This window comes from Artemia sp. Qi Xiang Cuo, chromosome 10, assembly GCF_049724085.1.
Source record: "Artemia sp. Qi Xiang Cuo chromosome 10, ASM4972408v1, whole genome shotgun sequence".
In the NCBI taxonomy this organism is placed as follows: Eukaryota; Metazoa; Arthropoda; class Branchiopoda; order Anostraca; family Artemiidae; genus Artemia; species Artemia sp. Qi Xiang Cuo.
In genome coordinates, this window is record NC_142803.1 from 31631664 (window position 1) to 31648977 (window position 17314).

General features: G+C 37.5%; 1 protein-coding gene across 1 annotated transcript in view; it reads right to left on the reverse strand.

Moving 5' to 3' along the window:
- Window positions 1-17314, reverse strand: part of LOC148947669 (metalloendopeptidase OMA1, mitochondrial-like) — a 68449-nt gene that overhangs the window by 31392 nt on the left and 19743 nt on the right. Inside the window, exons 2-3 of the mRNA XM_089095976.1 lie at window positions 13161-13300; window positions 9263-9439 (exon numbers count right to left, since the gene is read on the reverse strand). Of these exons, the coding sequence (XP_088952102.1) occupies window positions 9263-9439; window positions 13161-13300 (317 nt within the window). The remainder of the gene's footprint in view (window positions 1-9262; window positions 9440-13160; window positions 13301-17314) is intronic.

The following is a 17314-nucleotide window of genomic DNA, read 5'->3' on the forward strand; positions in this document are numbered from 1 at the left end:
AGGACATCATAAAGAAAGATTTAAAGGAAATGGGAAATTCGTGGGAGGGTGTAAAAAGGGAGGCTTTGAATAGACTGGGATGGAGAAGGAGCGTGCGTAGCAGGGTTGCCAAACCTTTCAGGGACAAAATTGTCCAAATAAGCCAAAAAAGAACACTTTTAGTGTCCCTCTAGATAATTAGCCAAAATACAGGTTTGCCACTATGAATTTTCAAGACCTGTGAAAAAAGGGCTGAAAAAACTGTGAAATTCCCCCTTCTTAGTTCTGCTACCTAGCGGTCTGTTACCTGCATGAGTTCTGCAGGTATTTCCAGCTTTGACATTAACCCTACCTATTAATTAAGTTTAGTGCTAGTTCAATTTGAAGAGATGGCAGAAAAAAATCGTCATGAGAATATCATCAGAGCGAAATGCTATATCGATCATCGATACCGCAACCTATATTAGTCGAAAAGGAAAGAACCAACCATAGAGATTCATTTTGACTTCGGCATTTTCATAAGTTATGCGAAAAAGATGCGAGTCTTTGATCTTCGGTAGCTATTATGGATCTTTGGGTGCGACAAGGTCCGAACGGCTGTAGCAACGAAATGTCTATTCTGACCTACATGGTTTTAAAGTTAAACAAAAGACGTCAATCACCTTAACCAATCAGCCGACTGGTTGTTCAAGTGGTTAAAACCGTTTAACAACTCCTCTATCTTGCCGTTTTCTGAACATTTAGAAGTAGCCCTGAGCAAAAATGATTTTTTCGACAACAAAAAAGTGAGAAGAGAAGGCCGGCTGAAATAAACTCGCTTGAGTTATACTTAATAGAAACTGGCAACTAGCGTTGGCAAAAAACTCATACCTGAAAGTGTAGAATATAAAACAGAAACATTCTTTAAAGGCTATTAATGAAACTGAACTGCAACACGAATCGTCTTGTAAAACTCCTTTCTTCCTATGACAGCAGTGTAATAATTGCCATGTGCACACGGCTACACAATACAGGGATTTACGCGGAACGCGCCAGCACGGAATGGTCATTCACTTCTTCTTTCCAGCCTTCTCAGCGGCCTTGGTGACTTTGCCACCAGCAGTAGGTTGGTGCTTAAAGTTGACTGACTTGATGACAAACGTCAACTGTAAGATAGAAGAAAAAGATGGATTCAATAGTTCTAGCATACCACATTGGTTAAGACTTTAGGTCCTATTCGGTTGATAAATGGTGTTCGCGCAGGGCGCAAAAACATCTAAGAAAAATAACCAAGACGTTACCAAAGCTTAAAAGTAAAATAAAATTTTAGAAAAATATTTTATACAAAGATTTTAAATGTTTAATTAAATTTTTACAAATTTTTACAAATTTATTAAAGAATATTTATTTTAAAAATTAAGAAAATAAAGACATTTGGTTTTTGACTTGGAAAAATGTCCAAAAAGTGTCGTTTTTTTCAAAAAGCTGCCCTTTTTTGACCCAATAGTGTCCCGGTGTCCCTCAGAGTGAAAAAGTGTCCAAAAGCCACTAAGAGTGGCCATTTGGCATCCCAGGTGCGTAGCTGTGTTGACCTCAGGCGGCTTGGTGCTGTGGTGAGTTGTTAGTAGTAGTAGTAGTATTTGCCTTATGATGGATGTGCCCAGAGATGAAATTTCAATATTATGTTTGTCACTTACAAAAAGCTTCCAATGAGCCCTTAAATACCTGTCTGCGATGTTTCAGAGTCCCACTACCGACGAGAGATAAAAACAAAAACGAAGCATAATCAGGAAAACAATAAAAATATGAGACATATCAGTACTTCCCACACGAAAAAGGGATTTTCCTTGTTACTCAAGATAGGAGACTATAATCCTCCTGAATAGGATTTTCGGTTATGAAGATTCAAAAGATGTAATTTTCATTTCGATTTGACACCATTTTTGCGGGGTTTCATGCTATTTTTCTTAATTCCCATGGCCTTCTTTTTCCAGTATACTTTTACTATTGAGATTAATCCAAATCAAAGTTACCATTCCTAAATCAGCTTCAGATAGCAACTCTTCCTCACTTGACATTTTCAAAACGGATTTTAAATTTCGGTTACTATGGCCTAGGGCTCGTTCTTTAACAGGTTGCCCCAAAGGTCTGTTGCTGGTTTCTTCTTTTTTTTAACTGGCCATTCTAATGGAATGGATAGTCATAAAAACTTAGCGGGGGGATCATTCAAATAGAATATGAAAGTTCTTATTCCTTTTTTCAGAATCTAAAGTGATTACAATACAGCAAAATGCATTTTTTCACAAAAACTACATTTTCCGGTATCTTTTACATGCCACCAAGACATCATGCTAAATTCCTTGTGAAAATGTTTACTCTCTACAAAGTAAGGAGCCATATCGACAAAAATACTAATGCTGATCAAATTTGATCAAATACCTATTAGACCACTGCAATAATTCCATGATTGGAAAAAATTAATTTCAACTACTGTTTAAATTGAGATATTTCAAAGACTATCGGAAGCTAAAATATTTGAGTAAGTTAATGAATATAAACAAGCAAAAAACTTGGAGAGCAAATGAAAATCTAACAAACAAACTTATCAAATAAAATGGGGCTAGAGCGTTAATTACAATGTCACCGTTAATTTAAAAGTTTCAGCTCTAACCACTTTATTAGGTCTTAACTTCAAATTATTCTAAGTATGTTTCAAGAGTTTAAAATATGATATGACAGCTAGTTCTCATTCAGCATCCGCCAGTGAAGGTCACATATATTTTGTAAAGGATTAAAGAGTGACACAATACTTTGTAAAGGATTAAATCTTACGCAATTATCTGAATTTTTTTTTTTTTTTTTTTTTTTTTTTTTTAAATTCCAATATTCACGGCGCCAGGTACTTCGAAGTATCTGATATGCCGCTATTCTTTTACCTCGTTCAATGGCCTCAAGGTTTTAAATGTCTATTGAACCTTCTTTTGAAGGTGTTAACAGAGGGATTTACAAGGATAATTTCCCCAGGAAGTTTGTTCCAGATAGAAATGCAACACCGGATGAATTTGTTCCTCAAGCACTCGGTTTTCGGCGTATCCTCCTTCAGATAATTGGACCGAGCTGTGTGCCTTCGTGTCTGCCTTTTCGGCTTGACGAAGGGGGGCACAATTCGAGAGAGCTCGTCTGAGGGAGGCGAATTCATGTACTTGTAGAAAACAGCCATCGACGCTACGTCAAACCTTTCATTTAGAGGCTGGAGCGATTCTTGTGTAGAGGTGCTGCTTACCCTAATTGCCCTACTCCGGATCTTCGGAAGTGGTGCCCACAGCGTTTTCTGAGCACCAACATATAGTGGGCATCTATATTTAGCTATGGGTCTGTTGATAGACTTGTTGAGTGGGATGATCGAGCTTCATGGAAGAAGGTTTTTGCAGCAAAGAGTAACTCCCAGCTTTCTTGCGCAGGAGGTTCTCGCCCTATCGAGGTGGTTGTTCCAAGAGAGATCGGTGGAAAAATGAATCCCCAGTAGACGAAGCTCGTCGACTCTCTTTATAGCTTCATTTTTGAAGGTGAGACTGGGGTGTTCACGCGGCAGCGTTGATCGGGTAATTAGAAGCTCCTTTGTTTTCGATGCATTGAAGTTGATCATCCATGCATCAGACCACTTTTCAATTTTCAAAAGATCCATCTGTAGGGAAAGGGAGGCTTGTGTTGGGTCTTCGTGTTTAGGATCGGCTGAGTGTGTCGTGATATCGTCGGCAAAGTGATGCAGAGGGTTTGCGAGGTTGTCTCCCATGTCGTTTATGTAGATAAGGAAAAGCGTAGGTCCCAAGACACTGCCCTCGGGGACCCCTGCTTTCACTGGATATTAGCGGGAAATAAACCCGTCAAGAACAACCCGCAGTGAACGATCGGAAAGAAAGCTCTCAATCACTTTTAACAGACATCAACGAACACCATACACATAGAGTTTCTTTACCAGGCCACGGTGCCATACTCTGTCAAAAGCTTTCGCAATGTCGAAGGATAATAGCCTGATGTCGTATCCCATTGCCAGAAGTTCTATCCACTCCTGATACTGGGCCACTCGGCAGTCTAATGTTGAGCGTTTCGGCCGGAATCCATATTGGCGATCGCCTAGAAGGGCATTTGATTCCAGGTACTGATGAAGTGTTTTATTGGAGACGCTCTCGTAGACATTGCCAACACAGGAGAGAAGGCTAATAGGCCTATAGGAGCCCACGCTCGTTTGATCGCCTTCTGGCTTTAGAGTAGGTATAACATGGGCGGATTTCCCTGTTTGTGGGAAGGTTCCGGAGCGAAAGCATATCCGAAAAAGCAATGACAAGGATCCAGCTAGTTCGGCACTGCAGGACTTGAGGACAAAATTTGGTATGTTATCAGGACCTATGTATTTGGTCATATCAAGATGCTGCAAAATGCGAATGATCTTGGGGGCAGAAGAGTTCACGCGTTCCAAGACAGTGTCGGTTCGGTCGGAGAAATTTGGTACTTCTCTACCGTCGTCGTTTAGATTTAAGAATTCGGCAAAAGCCTTACCAAGAGCTTCAGCCTTTGCCTGTGGATCTTGTACCACTGTCCCGTTAGTCTGGAGAGAAGGAATTGCTGTCCCCTTGGACGAGGGTAAACCCTCCTTGACAATTCTCCACCAACTCTTTGCCGAAGCAAGTTGAAGCTTGGTGGCGAATTTCTCCTTATGCTGGAACCGGGACTGCCGAATAGCTTGAACTGTATCTTTGCGCGCATTTATGAATGCAATTCTGTCCTCTTCGTTCTTTGAAAGTAGCCATTGATTGTGTGCCTTTTGCTTTGCTCGGATTGTCTTCTTACACTGGGCGTTGAACCAAGGTTTGTCCTTACTGGACACCTGGATCCGCTTTGAAGGGATATGCTTTTCGAAAGACTCAACTATGGCCTGCTGGTACTTATCTGCAGCTTTCTCTGGGCCTTCCAGTAGGAAGGCTCTCCACTGCTGATAAAAAAAGAGTGTTTCTCAAACCGTCCCAATCACCTCTTTTGTGTAGCCAGATTGTTCGTTCATGCTTTACTGAAGGCAGAATACGTAGGTTTCCATGTGCAACGACGGCAACGTGGTCACTGGTGAAAGCATGAGCGTCTACATTAAAGGAGTCAGGGTGATCTGTAAGGAAGAGGTCAAGACGAGATGATCAATTTGGGCCGTGATACGTGTCGAAATCGACAAGTTGTTCCAGCCCGTAAGAGACAGATAGATCATACAAGTCCGACCCTTCCCTATCAGAATTTTTGCTGCGAAGCCACACGCTATGAATGATGTTGAAGTCTCCATGAAGGATAATGACAGACTTAGCGCACTTGCCCCGAATATATTCGAGGGAGGCTTCAAGGTAGCTGGTAATCTGGTAAGTTGGAGGGTTATACACGGTACCGACAATCACGGATTTATTTGGGAGGGTCAACCTGACCCACAGAGCTTATTCGCCTGCTGAATCTGCTAAGTTCAGGCATGAATAACGTACATGGCTCTGTAGATATACAGTGACACCTCCTCCTCTGTATTTAGCACCGTCAGTGCGCTCTCGATCCCGCCTGAGGAGCGTGTATCCCTGTATGGCAACCTCACTGCTCTGTATTTCTTGGTTTAGATTGGTCTCAGTGATGCACATGATAGATGGCTTGACCGAGTTCACTAAATGTAGGAACTGGTCAAGCTTAGATCTGGAACCTCGTACATTGCAGTGGGCTACCGTAAACAGGTCCGTTTGGATGGTCGGTGGACGTGCTAAAGGTCGTCGTCGAAATGGCTGTTGGGTCCGAGGCTTTTTGTTGTTAATCATAACCAGGTAAAAGAAGCTTTGCCGGGCTGTTAGCCCAACAAAGCCCATAAATCCATTGCCATGCATCATTAGACGGGGAACGGCGCCACCTGCCAACGCACCTCATTACCGCATCTTCAACATGTAGGTGGTACCCCATAATGGGTTAGGATTCGGCACAGGTGAAGAATGCATTCAAATAACGTTGAAATGAACTCGGAGTGATAAATATCTCGTTTGCGCCGGAGATAGCCAGAAGAAGTTCGAGATTTTGGCGAAAGCTGTTATTGGATTTTTTGTTGTTCATATTGAAACAGCTGTTTACCGTGGCTATATTAACGATTTAGCACATTGCACGGAGCTCCACGTAGGTAAACCAGGAGCATTCTGAGGTAGGCCTCTATCCATTTTTTTTGCTGGCTGATTTTAAGAAGATGACGAAAAATAAAAGGAAAAAGAATGTGTTTCCTGAATGATTCGGCTGCTTCCAGTGATCGAGAAAATTCTGTGACGTTGCAAAATCTAGCGGACAATTTAAGTTTAGTTTTGACTACAGTTCAGGACAATTCCAAAGCGTTGACTGATCTTTCTGCTAGTATGAGAGGGCAGGAGTTCAGAATTCCAAAGCTTGAGAGTGCAGCGCAAGATTCGAACCGGGAAGTATCTGAGTTAAAACCAAAAGCAACAAAGTTTGAAACTGATGCTGATAATTGTAAGCTTCAGATGTCGGTTGAGGAAATGATTAAATTAAGGTCGCAGTTGGCTAATATGCGACAAGCTTTGATGAAATTGGAAATTAAAGAAGCAGAAAAAAATATCTTGGCTTGGAATGTAGTTTCTGCAGACATAAATGAAGCAAAGACCCATTTTCAGAGAATAGTTACAGAAGGTATAGAAATGGACGTCCCAAAGTCTACTGTAATTGAGTCAAACCAAAAAATATGTGAAAATTCAAGTGGAATTGAGAGAAGCCAAACTCGTTATTTTGAACAATAGTAGGAAGTTACGCGGGTCCGAAGTGGTTTCAACAACTATAGACCGATCTCACTCTTACGGATTTTATCACGGATTTTTGAAAAGATAATACATATACGAGTAAATGAATTTCAGGAAAAAACAATTTTTTTACAAGAACCAATTTGGATTTAGGAGAGGTTTTTCAACGGAACATGCAATACAGTTTCTGACAACTACAATGGATGATGCACTTGATAAAAAGCTTAAAGTTGCAACTATTTTTTGGATATCCTCAAGGCATTTGATACCGTAGACCATGAGATCCTGTTGAAGAAACTAAAAAATTCTGGAATCAAAGGTAACGCCCTGAAGATTCTCGCTTCGTTTTTGAGGAGATGATCACTATATGTACGACTGAACGAGGCTGAGTCGGGAGATTTTCCATTAAATTTCCGAGTACCCCAAGGCTCCCCTCTTGGCCCCTTGCTGTTCGCGATTTATATAAATGATCTTCATTGCGCACTCCCTGAGTTGGTGACGGATTTGAGTGAAGAGACTGCAAATTCGAAACCAAGAAAATCGCTTGTTCTTTTTTCTGACGACACCAACCATTTAGTTATGGCACTCACTGAGAGTCAACTTTTGTTCTTAATGAAGGAACATCTGATCCGCATAGAGGGACGGATGAAACTTAACAAGCTCAAAATTAATTACAACAAGTCTACCTTTATTGTTTTTGGGAGATCTGCAAACTATTACCCGTGGCTGAAAGAACTTGATATTGGTGGATCGTTCATGTCACGAAGAAAAGTTGTGAAATCTTTAGGCCTTCTGATTGATGAAACAATGTGTTTTTCAGAACACATTCAGTGCATATCCTCGAAGATTGCAAGAAATTTAGAATTGTTAAGAAAACTGAAATACCAGTTTCCTCAAAAATGTTACGGCTGGTTAATTTTTCACTAATCCATCCATATTTATTGTATTGTTGTTCAATATGGTCTAATACATTTTCGACCCATCTTAAGCAGTTGCGGTCACTACAAAACCGTGCGATGAGAGTGATATATGCGGTTGAGAGCCGAACTTCTGTAAGATCCATTTATGCTCGCGTCCAAATACTGCCGTCCTCTGGATTGAGTAAGTTTTTGTTTATGCTTGATATTATTAATCATGTCGTTCCGGTTTGCTTTTGGAATATGTTTTCTACTGCTGCGGATTTTGACAGTTATGGAACTAGACAGGTAAGCCAGTATAGGAGACCACTGAGGGTGTCGACAAGATCGGCATTTTCCAGTCGCCGTGCTCTTCCAGTGCCATGGAATAGGTTGCCTTCTTTGTTGAATGAGTCAGATAGGACTGATTTTCGTTGCCAGTTAAGACGTCATTGCCTGTATGAGTATGAGTTTTGATTTTTTTTTTTTTCTCGAGCAGAATTATAATTATGATGCTGTGTTGATATGTTGGTAGTTGCAAGGTGTGGTAACCCGATGCATATGTGTAATGTAGAGTATTCTAGGAGTAGCCATACAAGCCGAGAATACTTAGCTTCGTGTTTTTTTTTGTATATATTAGTTATGTAATAAAGACCTCCATTTATTAAAAAAAAATTATTAGTTTTACCTATGAACCACCTTATAAATCAGTCTATCATTTTTGTAGTTTGCTTAATGACTTTGATTAAGCTAAAATCATATTTTTAAACTCCTTGTCATTCATTTTTACAGAATTTTTAAGTACTAAATGAAAAGTTTTTCTCACAAGACAGTCTTTCCAGAATTCATTTTCAAACTTCCGGTCACTATGGTCTGTAGATACTCTTTACATGGTTGCAGCTACCTTCAGTCTCATTCAGTTCTCTATTGACACTATGGTTTCGTGTATTTTGAAACTTTCCTCAGATTTGTAATGTGAAATTTGTCCCTGTCTGCATGCCCTTTAAGTTTAAGCTAAATGATTTTCTACAATTTATGAAATATATGTCCAAAAACCTAAGGCGAAAGAGTTTTACAAGCTGGGGATTCAAATCTGTGTACTTTTTATTTCGATCCGCAACCGTTTTCGATGGTTTTAAAGCTCTTCTCACAAAATTATCATAAACTTGTTTTCGTCGTTAGCATAACAAAGATAACAGTAACAGTTCCTGAATCAGTTTCAAATAGGATTATCTTGAATTTGAAAATTTGTTTTTTAATCGCTCTTTACTAAGTTTTGTAATGAAGATGCAAAAATATATTTTTTTCAATATTTTCTAGAATCTAAAGGGGCGACTTTTTTCAATGAAGATACAAAGCATGTACTTTTCTAAATAATGGGGAGGGGTTATTGCCTGTCAGATAATAGACAAAGCTGATTACATTATTGGTTTCATCACAAGAAATTGCTATGAGAGGAAAATTTTCAGTTATACTAACATAATTCACTTCATTATCGTCAAACAGACTTCACTATAGTAGCTTACATACGCTTAAACCATACAATACTGAAAATTATAGGACTTGTTAAAAAAAAGAAAAAAAAAAGTAAAGTCTCACAGGCAATACTGCTGCATTAGCAATATCTGGCTGATCAAAAACTGTCACACTCCATTGTTTATGATAAATTTCTTCAATATCTTTATTTGCCTCCAAGATGCGATTTGCTATTGCAGTGACCTTCTTATAAATAGGATGTTGCGGAAGAAAGGCTTTTGAACCAAACTGGACCAAGAACTAAAGAAATAAATACGTGTTACATTTTAAAACTACAGTTCAAATGTAATTTGAAACCCCCGTTTTACAGTCGACTTCACTTTGAAATCCCAATTGCTATCCCTCTTTTCTTTTAAAACTTCTTTTCTATACTTCTCACCATAACTGATATTTTTGTTTCATTATTTAATGTTGATAAGGTCTTTCTCCGACTTCTTTTTGTTTTTGATTGATAATTTATTTTAATTTTATCGGTATATTTTTCAGTGTTTTAGTGTTCACATTATATTTTCTCTGTGTAACTTTTGTTTAGTGTATTACATATTGTATTTGTAGCGTATTGTAAGGCTCAAAAAGCGAAGCATCTGCGGTTAAATAACTGTTAGCTATTCCTAAATGATATAGAGGATTTATCCTCTGCTTGCCAATAGGGGCCCGGGGATCAATCCTCGCTGACGCAAGGCTGGGCAAGAGGCTTGCTCCATGTCCCCGTAAAAAAAGAGATCAAGCAATTAAAATGTCGATATGACACCCTCTATCAATGGCGCTGCAGAATTGTTATCCTTCTTATCCTTCCCCTCCTGTGTATAGGTGCAAAAACCCCATAAATGAGAAAGTTTTGCTTTATCAAAGAACTATTGGCTCATTTTCATCCCATTCATAGCCCTTATTACAACTTTTCTCAAATCGTAAAGATCTTTTCTTGCATCAGTTCTTTTCCTTTTTCCTTTTTCTTGGCTGTTCTGTTTTTCTAATTCGATGGGTAATATAATATTCATGGCTAAAATGTATACTTCTTCATATAATTACGTATTTTAAATTTACTTTCTAGTGTTTGAAGCTTTGCTTAGTTTTTATTAGCGTGGTGCTCAAATTTCAGATAATCGAGTGAAAATCTTCTACCAAATTTACCAAAGCCTCGGATCTGCTTGTAGCTACATGGTCAGTATTTCTTCATATTTTGTGGATGTTTAATGTACTTTGTAGGTTATATTGTTATGACTTTGATTTTGATCACATAGCAATAAATTACGAGCAGTGACTTACATTCTGATTTCATTTTATACTACACATAAAACCTATATCAAAACTTTAAGATGCACTAATCGAAAAAAAAAAAATACTGGAAACAAGTCTATGCATCCAAGTTTTAAACAAGCAGATAAGACACGTTTAATAATAAAGATAAAAAAAAATCATTCTTAAATGTGACAAAATGAGTCAAACACTATTTACTTAATGATAAGTAAAAATAATAAATATTTCCAGCAATAAATGCACAATAATAATTTTTGAAACTTTCTGCTAAAAGGATAAGTCCTTATCTTAAGGTTGCATGAACTTCTTCTATAGATCTTTCCGCGACAATTTATACCGCAAGGACATAATTTTATATTGCTAAAACCAACCTTCCAAATAAATTAGATAGTTTCATCATACAAGAAAGAACTTGGTGCATAGCTGAGAGGATAAAGCTTACAAATTTTATCTAAAAAATTAAACGCTATGCTCCTATGTATTACCTCCAAAGACTTCATAGAGGCATTTGCCTCCTTTTGTTACTGTCTGTGTTACTCGAAGGGTCACGAAATGAAAATCGGAATTGTTTGATATTGACGAAGTCAGTGTTGAGCACCTTTATAACCATTCAAAAGAGCAAAATTATCATTGTTGTTGTTTTTTTTTTAAATTCGCTTGCATAAGTCATTGGCACAGGGCTGCTTATTGGGGGTTTGTTGGTTCAACGAAGTTTTCCTTTTTAATATATTTTACTTCCCAGAATTTTTCCCAAAGTAGAAAATTCTCCCCAATGTAGATTATCTGCCAAATCTGTATAGTTTTAAGCGCATATGGGATGCCAACACTGCTAACAAGACCATAAAGTTCTTCCTTCTATATTATTTCAAACATAACAAGATAATTTTGAAGCACATTTATGCGCATTAGATGTTTCAAAAGCTGTGGTAGCAGATTTTCGAATATGTCAAGAACTGAGGGCCACTCCTCCCACATCAGTTGGACTTGGTAAGGACCTCCAAAAGGCATAACCGGGATGCTTATTCTAGCTTTCCACCAAATTTGGCTGAGATCCGACCCCCACCCCACCCAATTTTTTTCCTTCCGCTCAGAATCAGATCGGGTCTTTTTCCCCCAAAATCATAACAAGGACAGTATATTTTACTTCTCAGAATATATGGTTAAGATCAAAAAACCAATTCAAGAACCAAACAATTCTATTATGTTGGGAATTTTTTCAACCAAGGCAATAACAGACAAAATATTTTGTGGAAATAAAATTAAAAACATCTCAATATGATTAAGTTTATCTTAACTTTAGCTAAACTTCTCTGCGGTGATGATTCTAAGGCTTTTTCGCTTTCGGTTTTGTTTCTCTCACTTGTTTGTTAATTGTGGGTCATCTTATAACTTTGTTTAAATTTTATCTTTCTTTGAGAATGGCTGTTGCATATATGGCCAATATATTTTATCTTGTTTCTCTGACGTATTTTGTTTTTGTATGATATGTGTACGGTTTTGGCATTGATTATCTAACAATTCCTTCTCGTAGAAGTCCTAAAGACAACAATTTTGAGTGGCTCTCTTCTTGTAGAGGTCAGATTGTGCCTTGACTGACAGACAAACAGGAACAGGCGGAGCACTTTCTTGCCAAACAGAAACTACTAAGACATTTCCCATCATGTTTTTTTTTAAGATCTGACAACCCCTTTTGACAGTTGTAAATCACAATGCATAGCATTGTGGCACATGCTGGAAGACCGTCTCCTTTCCCCTGCCAACAAGCGGGTTCACCGCCAGACATGTTTCAGTATGTTTTTGTGCTTAAGCCTAAAATTCCTGAACAATTTCTTAAAATTTGATTACAGTTAAAGATTTCTGATAAAACTGCAAATAAATTGGAATTATGAAATTTGAGATCAAGTTTTCCAGAATCATTTCCGGCAAATAAAGAAGATATAACAGTTTTTGATAAAATGTTTATCAAGAAAAATTGTATGCCCTGCATTGGTCCGACATAACATGATCAGTAAGAAGTTTGCTTTTGGTAATAGGAGAGCTTTCTTTTATTGCTTTTTTCATTCTACTAAGTAGGTAAGATAAAAATAATTTTTTTTTTCAAGAAGTTTTGCATACTTCACTGGAACTTTCCTTCTCCGATTCATGAGCCATGGATCAGAGAACTAAACTTCTGTCTTTTACCATTTCAAACAACAAACAACGACCATGAAAAAGAAGGGAAGACAAAAATAAAAGCCATGTTGCTCCATTGAAAAATTAGATGTAGCCTTAGTACAAAGCACTCCAGATTCTTTCTCGAAAATCAAACTTCGTGAAGGAAAAGGTTCCATCTATTTTTCATACCTGAAACTTTGTCCTAATAGTCAGATTATGCTTCCAACTTTTTTTTTCTCTTTCTGTTCTTGAAATGCTTTCCGTGTAACTATTTCCAACTCAAAAATTAACTTGGTTTTAAATTCAAATAAATTTTATTGAAACAAAGGGCAAACTGAAACAACGCCAAGCCTAAACACAGGGTAAATAGATGAATAAACAAACAAGCTCTGCGAAATCTGGTGGATAAATAACAGATGAAAATCCATTGCAAAAGATTTTATTTTTCTGAAACATCATTGATGAAACAGGTCAACACAGTAAGTTAGTCAGTTTTTTTTCTTTTTAATAGCCCCTAATATGAATCAAAAAGCTTCTCTAGTATACTTACACTTTCAAATTCAAATTTCGAAATTTCAAGAAGGCTCTTTTCAGAAACAAACACAAAACGCCTACGACCAGTTACTGGAGCTTCTTCCAGGTGAGTAAAATAGAACGAAATTCCACCAGTGGTCAATACACCAAATAAACCTGGAGCAAAGATTATGAGGATTAAAAGTATAACTTATGGAGTAAGAAGGGTAAGAAACCATACCCGTCTGTTCTTTTTTAAAAAGACAAAGAAAAATGATGGTACAAGTTACTGATTACAGCGCTGATAATAATAATCGTATGAAATTATACTAGTCACCCTAAACCAAAACAAATCATGTACAGGTAAAAAATATTGTTGTGTTGAATTCATTTTGGTTTTAAGAAAAAGTGATAAAATACTTCTTGATAGTAATTACACAAGTGCCCAATAAAAATTGAACACGTGTGAGTTGTTTTATTTTGTTTTATCTCTTTTTATCTCAATTTCTTTTTATGTTGGTTTTTGTGCTGTTTCTTTTTATTTCTTTTCATTTCTTCTTTTTTATTAGAATTCTATACACACCTTAAACAGAATCTTGAGCTTTATTTAGAACATACGGATGCTCAAGATTTGGTTTCACGAGGAGGGCTGGGGAACATCAGCCTGTGTGCTTTCCCGAAAAATCTTGAGATTCTTGCAGTTTTACAATAGATTCTTATATTCTGCACAAAATTTATCTACTTATTGTACTTGTTCTTGGACCTTTGACCTCCTTCCCCAAAAGAAAATACTGCGCCCTATCTTGTATGTTTTCTTACTTACTTGAACATTAAGTGGCTCAATTTCTCTCATCTTCACTTGTCGTTAACTTGTTTCCATTCAGGTTTTGAATGTTTCTTTATTCTGACATGTGAATGTAAAGACAACAGATTTATCTGAGTATTACTAAAAAATTGTGATTCCTTGCTGATATTAGTTCGAACCACTGTCATTATAGTTAATAGGCAATAAAAATAGATCAAAGCATTTTTAAGACAGTTATATATTTAAAAGAATACAACTGACTTGGTTTCAATAAAATCTTGAGCTTATTAGGGTGAAAGGGACAGACACGGGGGTCTAGGCAAGATACCCATATACAAACAAAGTAGGCTTGTGGGTCTTAAATAATTTCTCAATCTTTCATGTTTAAAAATGTCTAAAACATATTGGTTATTTTTTATTCCTTTAAGTGATTTAGTCTGAAAGTTTGATATAGTAAGTAAACCGTAAGCTTTACTTTAAAGAGGGCCTCTCCTTCACCCTCCCTGATGGGGCAGGATTAAAAATCGCTTTGTATGCCTTGCTTGGGCTTCTAAAAACAAGGCTCAGAAGTCGAAAGTATACAACAAAATTGAAAGTTCATTAAAATAGGAAAAAAAGCACCATATAAGTACCAATATATCTAAGGATGAAAGGAAGACAAATTAGCACAAAAGCATAGATACCAGTCAATTTTATTTTTCCATTAAATGATTTCAGTGAAGTTTGAGCAAAAAAAATTATTTTTTATCAATAGTTTTGCTGGAGAAGAGCGGGGGGGGGATTTTCTCCCCCTAGAAAGTTTACCTCCTCCCCCCCCCCCTCCTCTCTGCTAGTTTTCGGAGCAATTTCTTTTTTTGGTATTTTTATTGAAAAACACCCTTTTTGGTATCTTTATTGAAATCAAAAGTATCTTTAAAGGAAAAAAAAAAGTTGAATCCTATATTTTTTTAAATACATTAAAATACATTTGTCCCTCCCCCCTCCTCCAATATTTTTGGGAATGGGGACCTATTTTTGTTATATGATGTATTCTGCAACAAAATCATTAGCAAAAAAACTGATTTTTTTAGCATTCACATTTTCCCCAAAAAATAACCTATTTTTACAGTCTTTTGGAAGTATTTTGAGACTATTCATGAAAGGAATAAACCTGCCAAATTTGGGCAAGGCGACCATGAGTGTCATTGTTGGCTATCCTACTTTAAACATCTTCCCTGCACCCACCGTGCATCTTTGCTAATAACACTACCTAGTTAAGTGAGGTTGTCGACTTGATCGGTCTTTTATTTACCAAATGCCACCTTTTCATCTTCACTTATTCCTAGCCTTAGCGACTCAGTAGGGCCGTATTTTACTCATCTTTGTGCTAAGATCTTACATCTTCTGACAAAGAACGTTTAAAAGTGAAATCTTAGCACTAAGATCTTAAATCTTATAGCGTTCTTTGGCAAACGTCTTTCATCATTCTGCTCTGATCAACAGTCTAAGAACAATGATGAGTATATCATCAAAGTTCTGTCATCATTAGGGCTGTTCTTTTACTCATCTTTGTGCTAAGATCTTGCATCTTTTGAAAAAGAAAGCTTAAAAGTGAAATCTTAGCACTAAGATCTTACATCTTATAGCGTTCTTTTGCAAACGTCTTTCATCATTCTGCTCTGATTAGCGGTCTAAGAACAATGATGAGTATATCATCAAAGTTTTCTCATCATTATTCTATGTGGCAGAAAGATGGCGTCTTTCACACTTTTTGCTAACATAAGTGAGCTGTAAGATCTTAGAACAAAGATGAGTTAAAAGAACAGAAATCTTTGAAGAAAGATGTGAGATCTTAGATGTAAGATCTTAGTGCAAAAGAACGGGCCTATTGATTTTGGGGTGTGACAACCCCAAAAACATTAGGGCCGTTCTTTTACTCATCTTTGTGCTAAGATCTTACATCTTCCGACAAAGAACAATTAAAAGTGAAATCTTAGCACTAATTACATCTTATAGCGTTCTTTTGCAAACGCCTTTCATCATTCTGCTCTGATCAGCGGTCTAAGAACAATGATGATTATATCATCAAAGTTCTCTCATCATCGTTCCATATGGCAGAAAAATGGCGTCCTTCACACTTTTGGCTAAGATCAGTGAGTTGTAAGATCTTGGAACAAAGATGAGTTAAAAGAACGTAAATCTTTGCAGAAAGATGTGAGATCTTAGAGCAAAAGAACGGCCCTAGTATTTTTAACATTAATTTCCAAACTTATTCTTGCAACCTGAACTTGAAAAACCTCTAAAAGTTCATTCATATTGCTAAAACTTTCACCAAGGATACTTAAATCATCAGCATAATCTAAATCCAGGAAAGTACAAGTCCAGGACACTTTTCCTTCCCCGTTTTATTCCGTGTTCTCCCATTGCCTTTGCTGAGCTTCTTAAGACAAAGTCTATAAAAATGATCCATATAAATGGGGATAGAACGCAAACCCTGCTATACTCCTAATTATAGGCAGCGCGCTAGCGCTGACTAAGTAAAGAACGATGTGGGCACAATGTGTTTCTTTTTCTCCACCTTGGCACTTCGTATCGAAGGAGTTTTCGTAGAAACTTCGAAAAGGGCTCATTCGATTGGAAATTGGTGGAGCTAGTGCCCTTTTTAATAGTCAAAAGTGATTGGAGGGCAACTAGCCCCCCCCCCCCCCACGCCCATCATTTCCACCGATACGTCCAATTAAAAGTTTGACATAGCCCTTTTGTTCGGCGGATATGTTTCTCAGATATCAAATTTGTTTTTGAGGAGGACACTCCCCCCCCCCAACCCTCGGGGCAAGGGTTTTAAGTTATGGCATGGGGGCATATAAGCACGATGACGGCACCATGTACTATTTATTATTTTTTTACTTTAGAGCAGGGCACTTTGAATGGAAGGGATCGTCGTAGAAACTTCAAAAGAGGTTCATTCGATTGAAAATTGAGAGTTCTAGTGCCCTTTTTAATAGTCGAAATTTATTGGCGGGTAACTAGCCCCCCCCCCCCACGCCCATCATTCCCCCAAACACATCCAATCAACATTTTGAGATAGCCATTTTGTTCAGTGTAGTTGATTTCCAGATATAAATTATATTTTTGACGAGGACACTCCCCCCCCCAACCCTCAGGGCAAGGGTGTTAAGCTAGACCCTGGGGGCATATAAGGTTTTTATAAAAGGCTTTGTCATGGAAACTTCAAAACAGGCTCATTCGATTTGAAATTCGAAGGACTAGTACCCTTTTTAATAGTCGAAAGTGATTGAAGGGCAACTAGCCCCCCCCCCCCCCATGCCCATCATTCGCCAAAACACATCCAATCAAAATTTTAAGACAGCCATTTTTTTCAGCGTAGTTGATTTCCAGATAGAAAA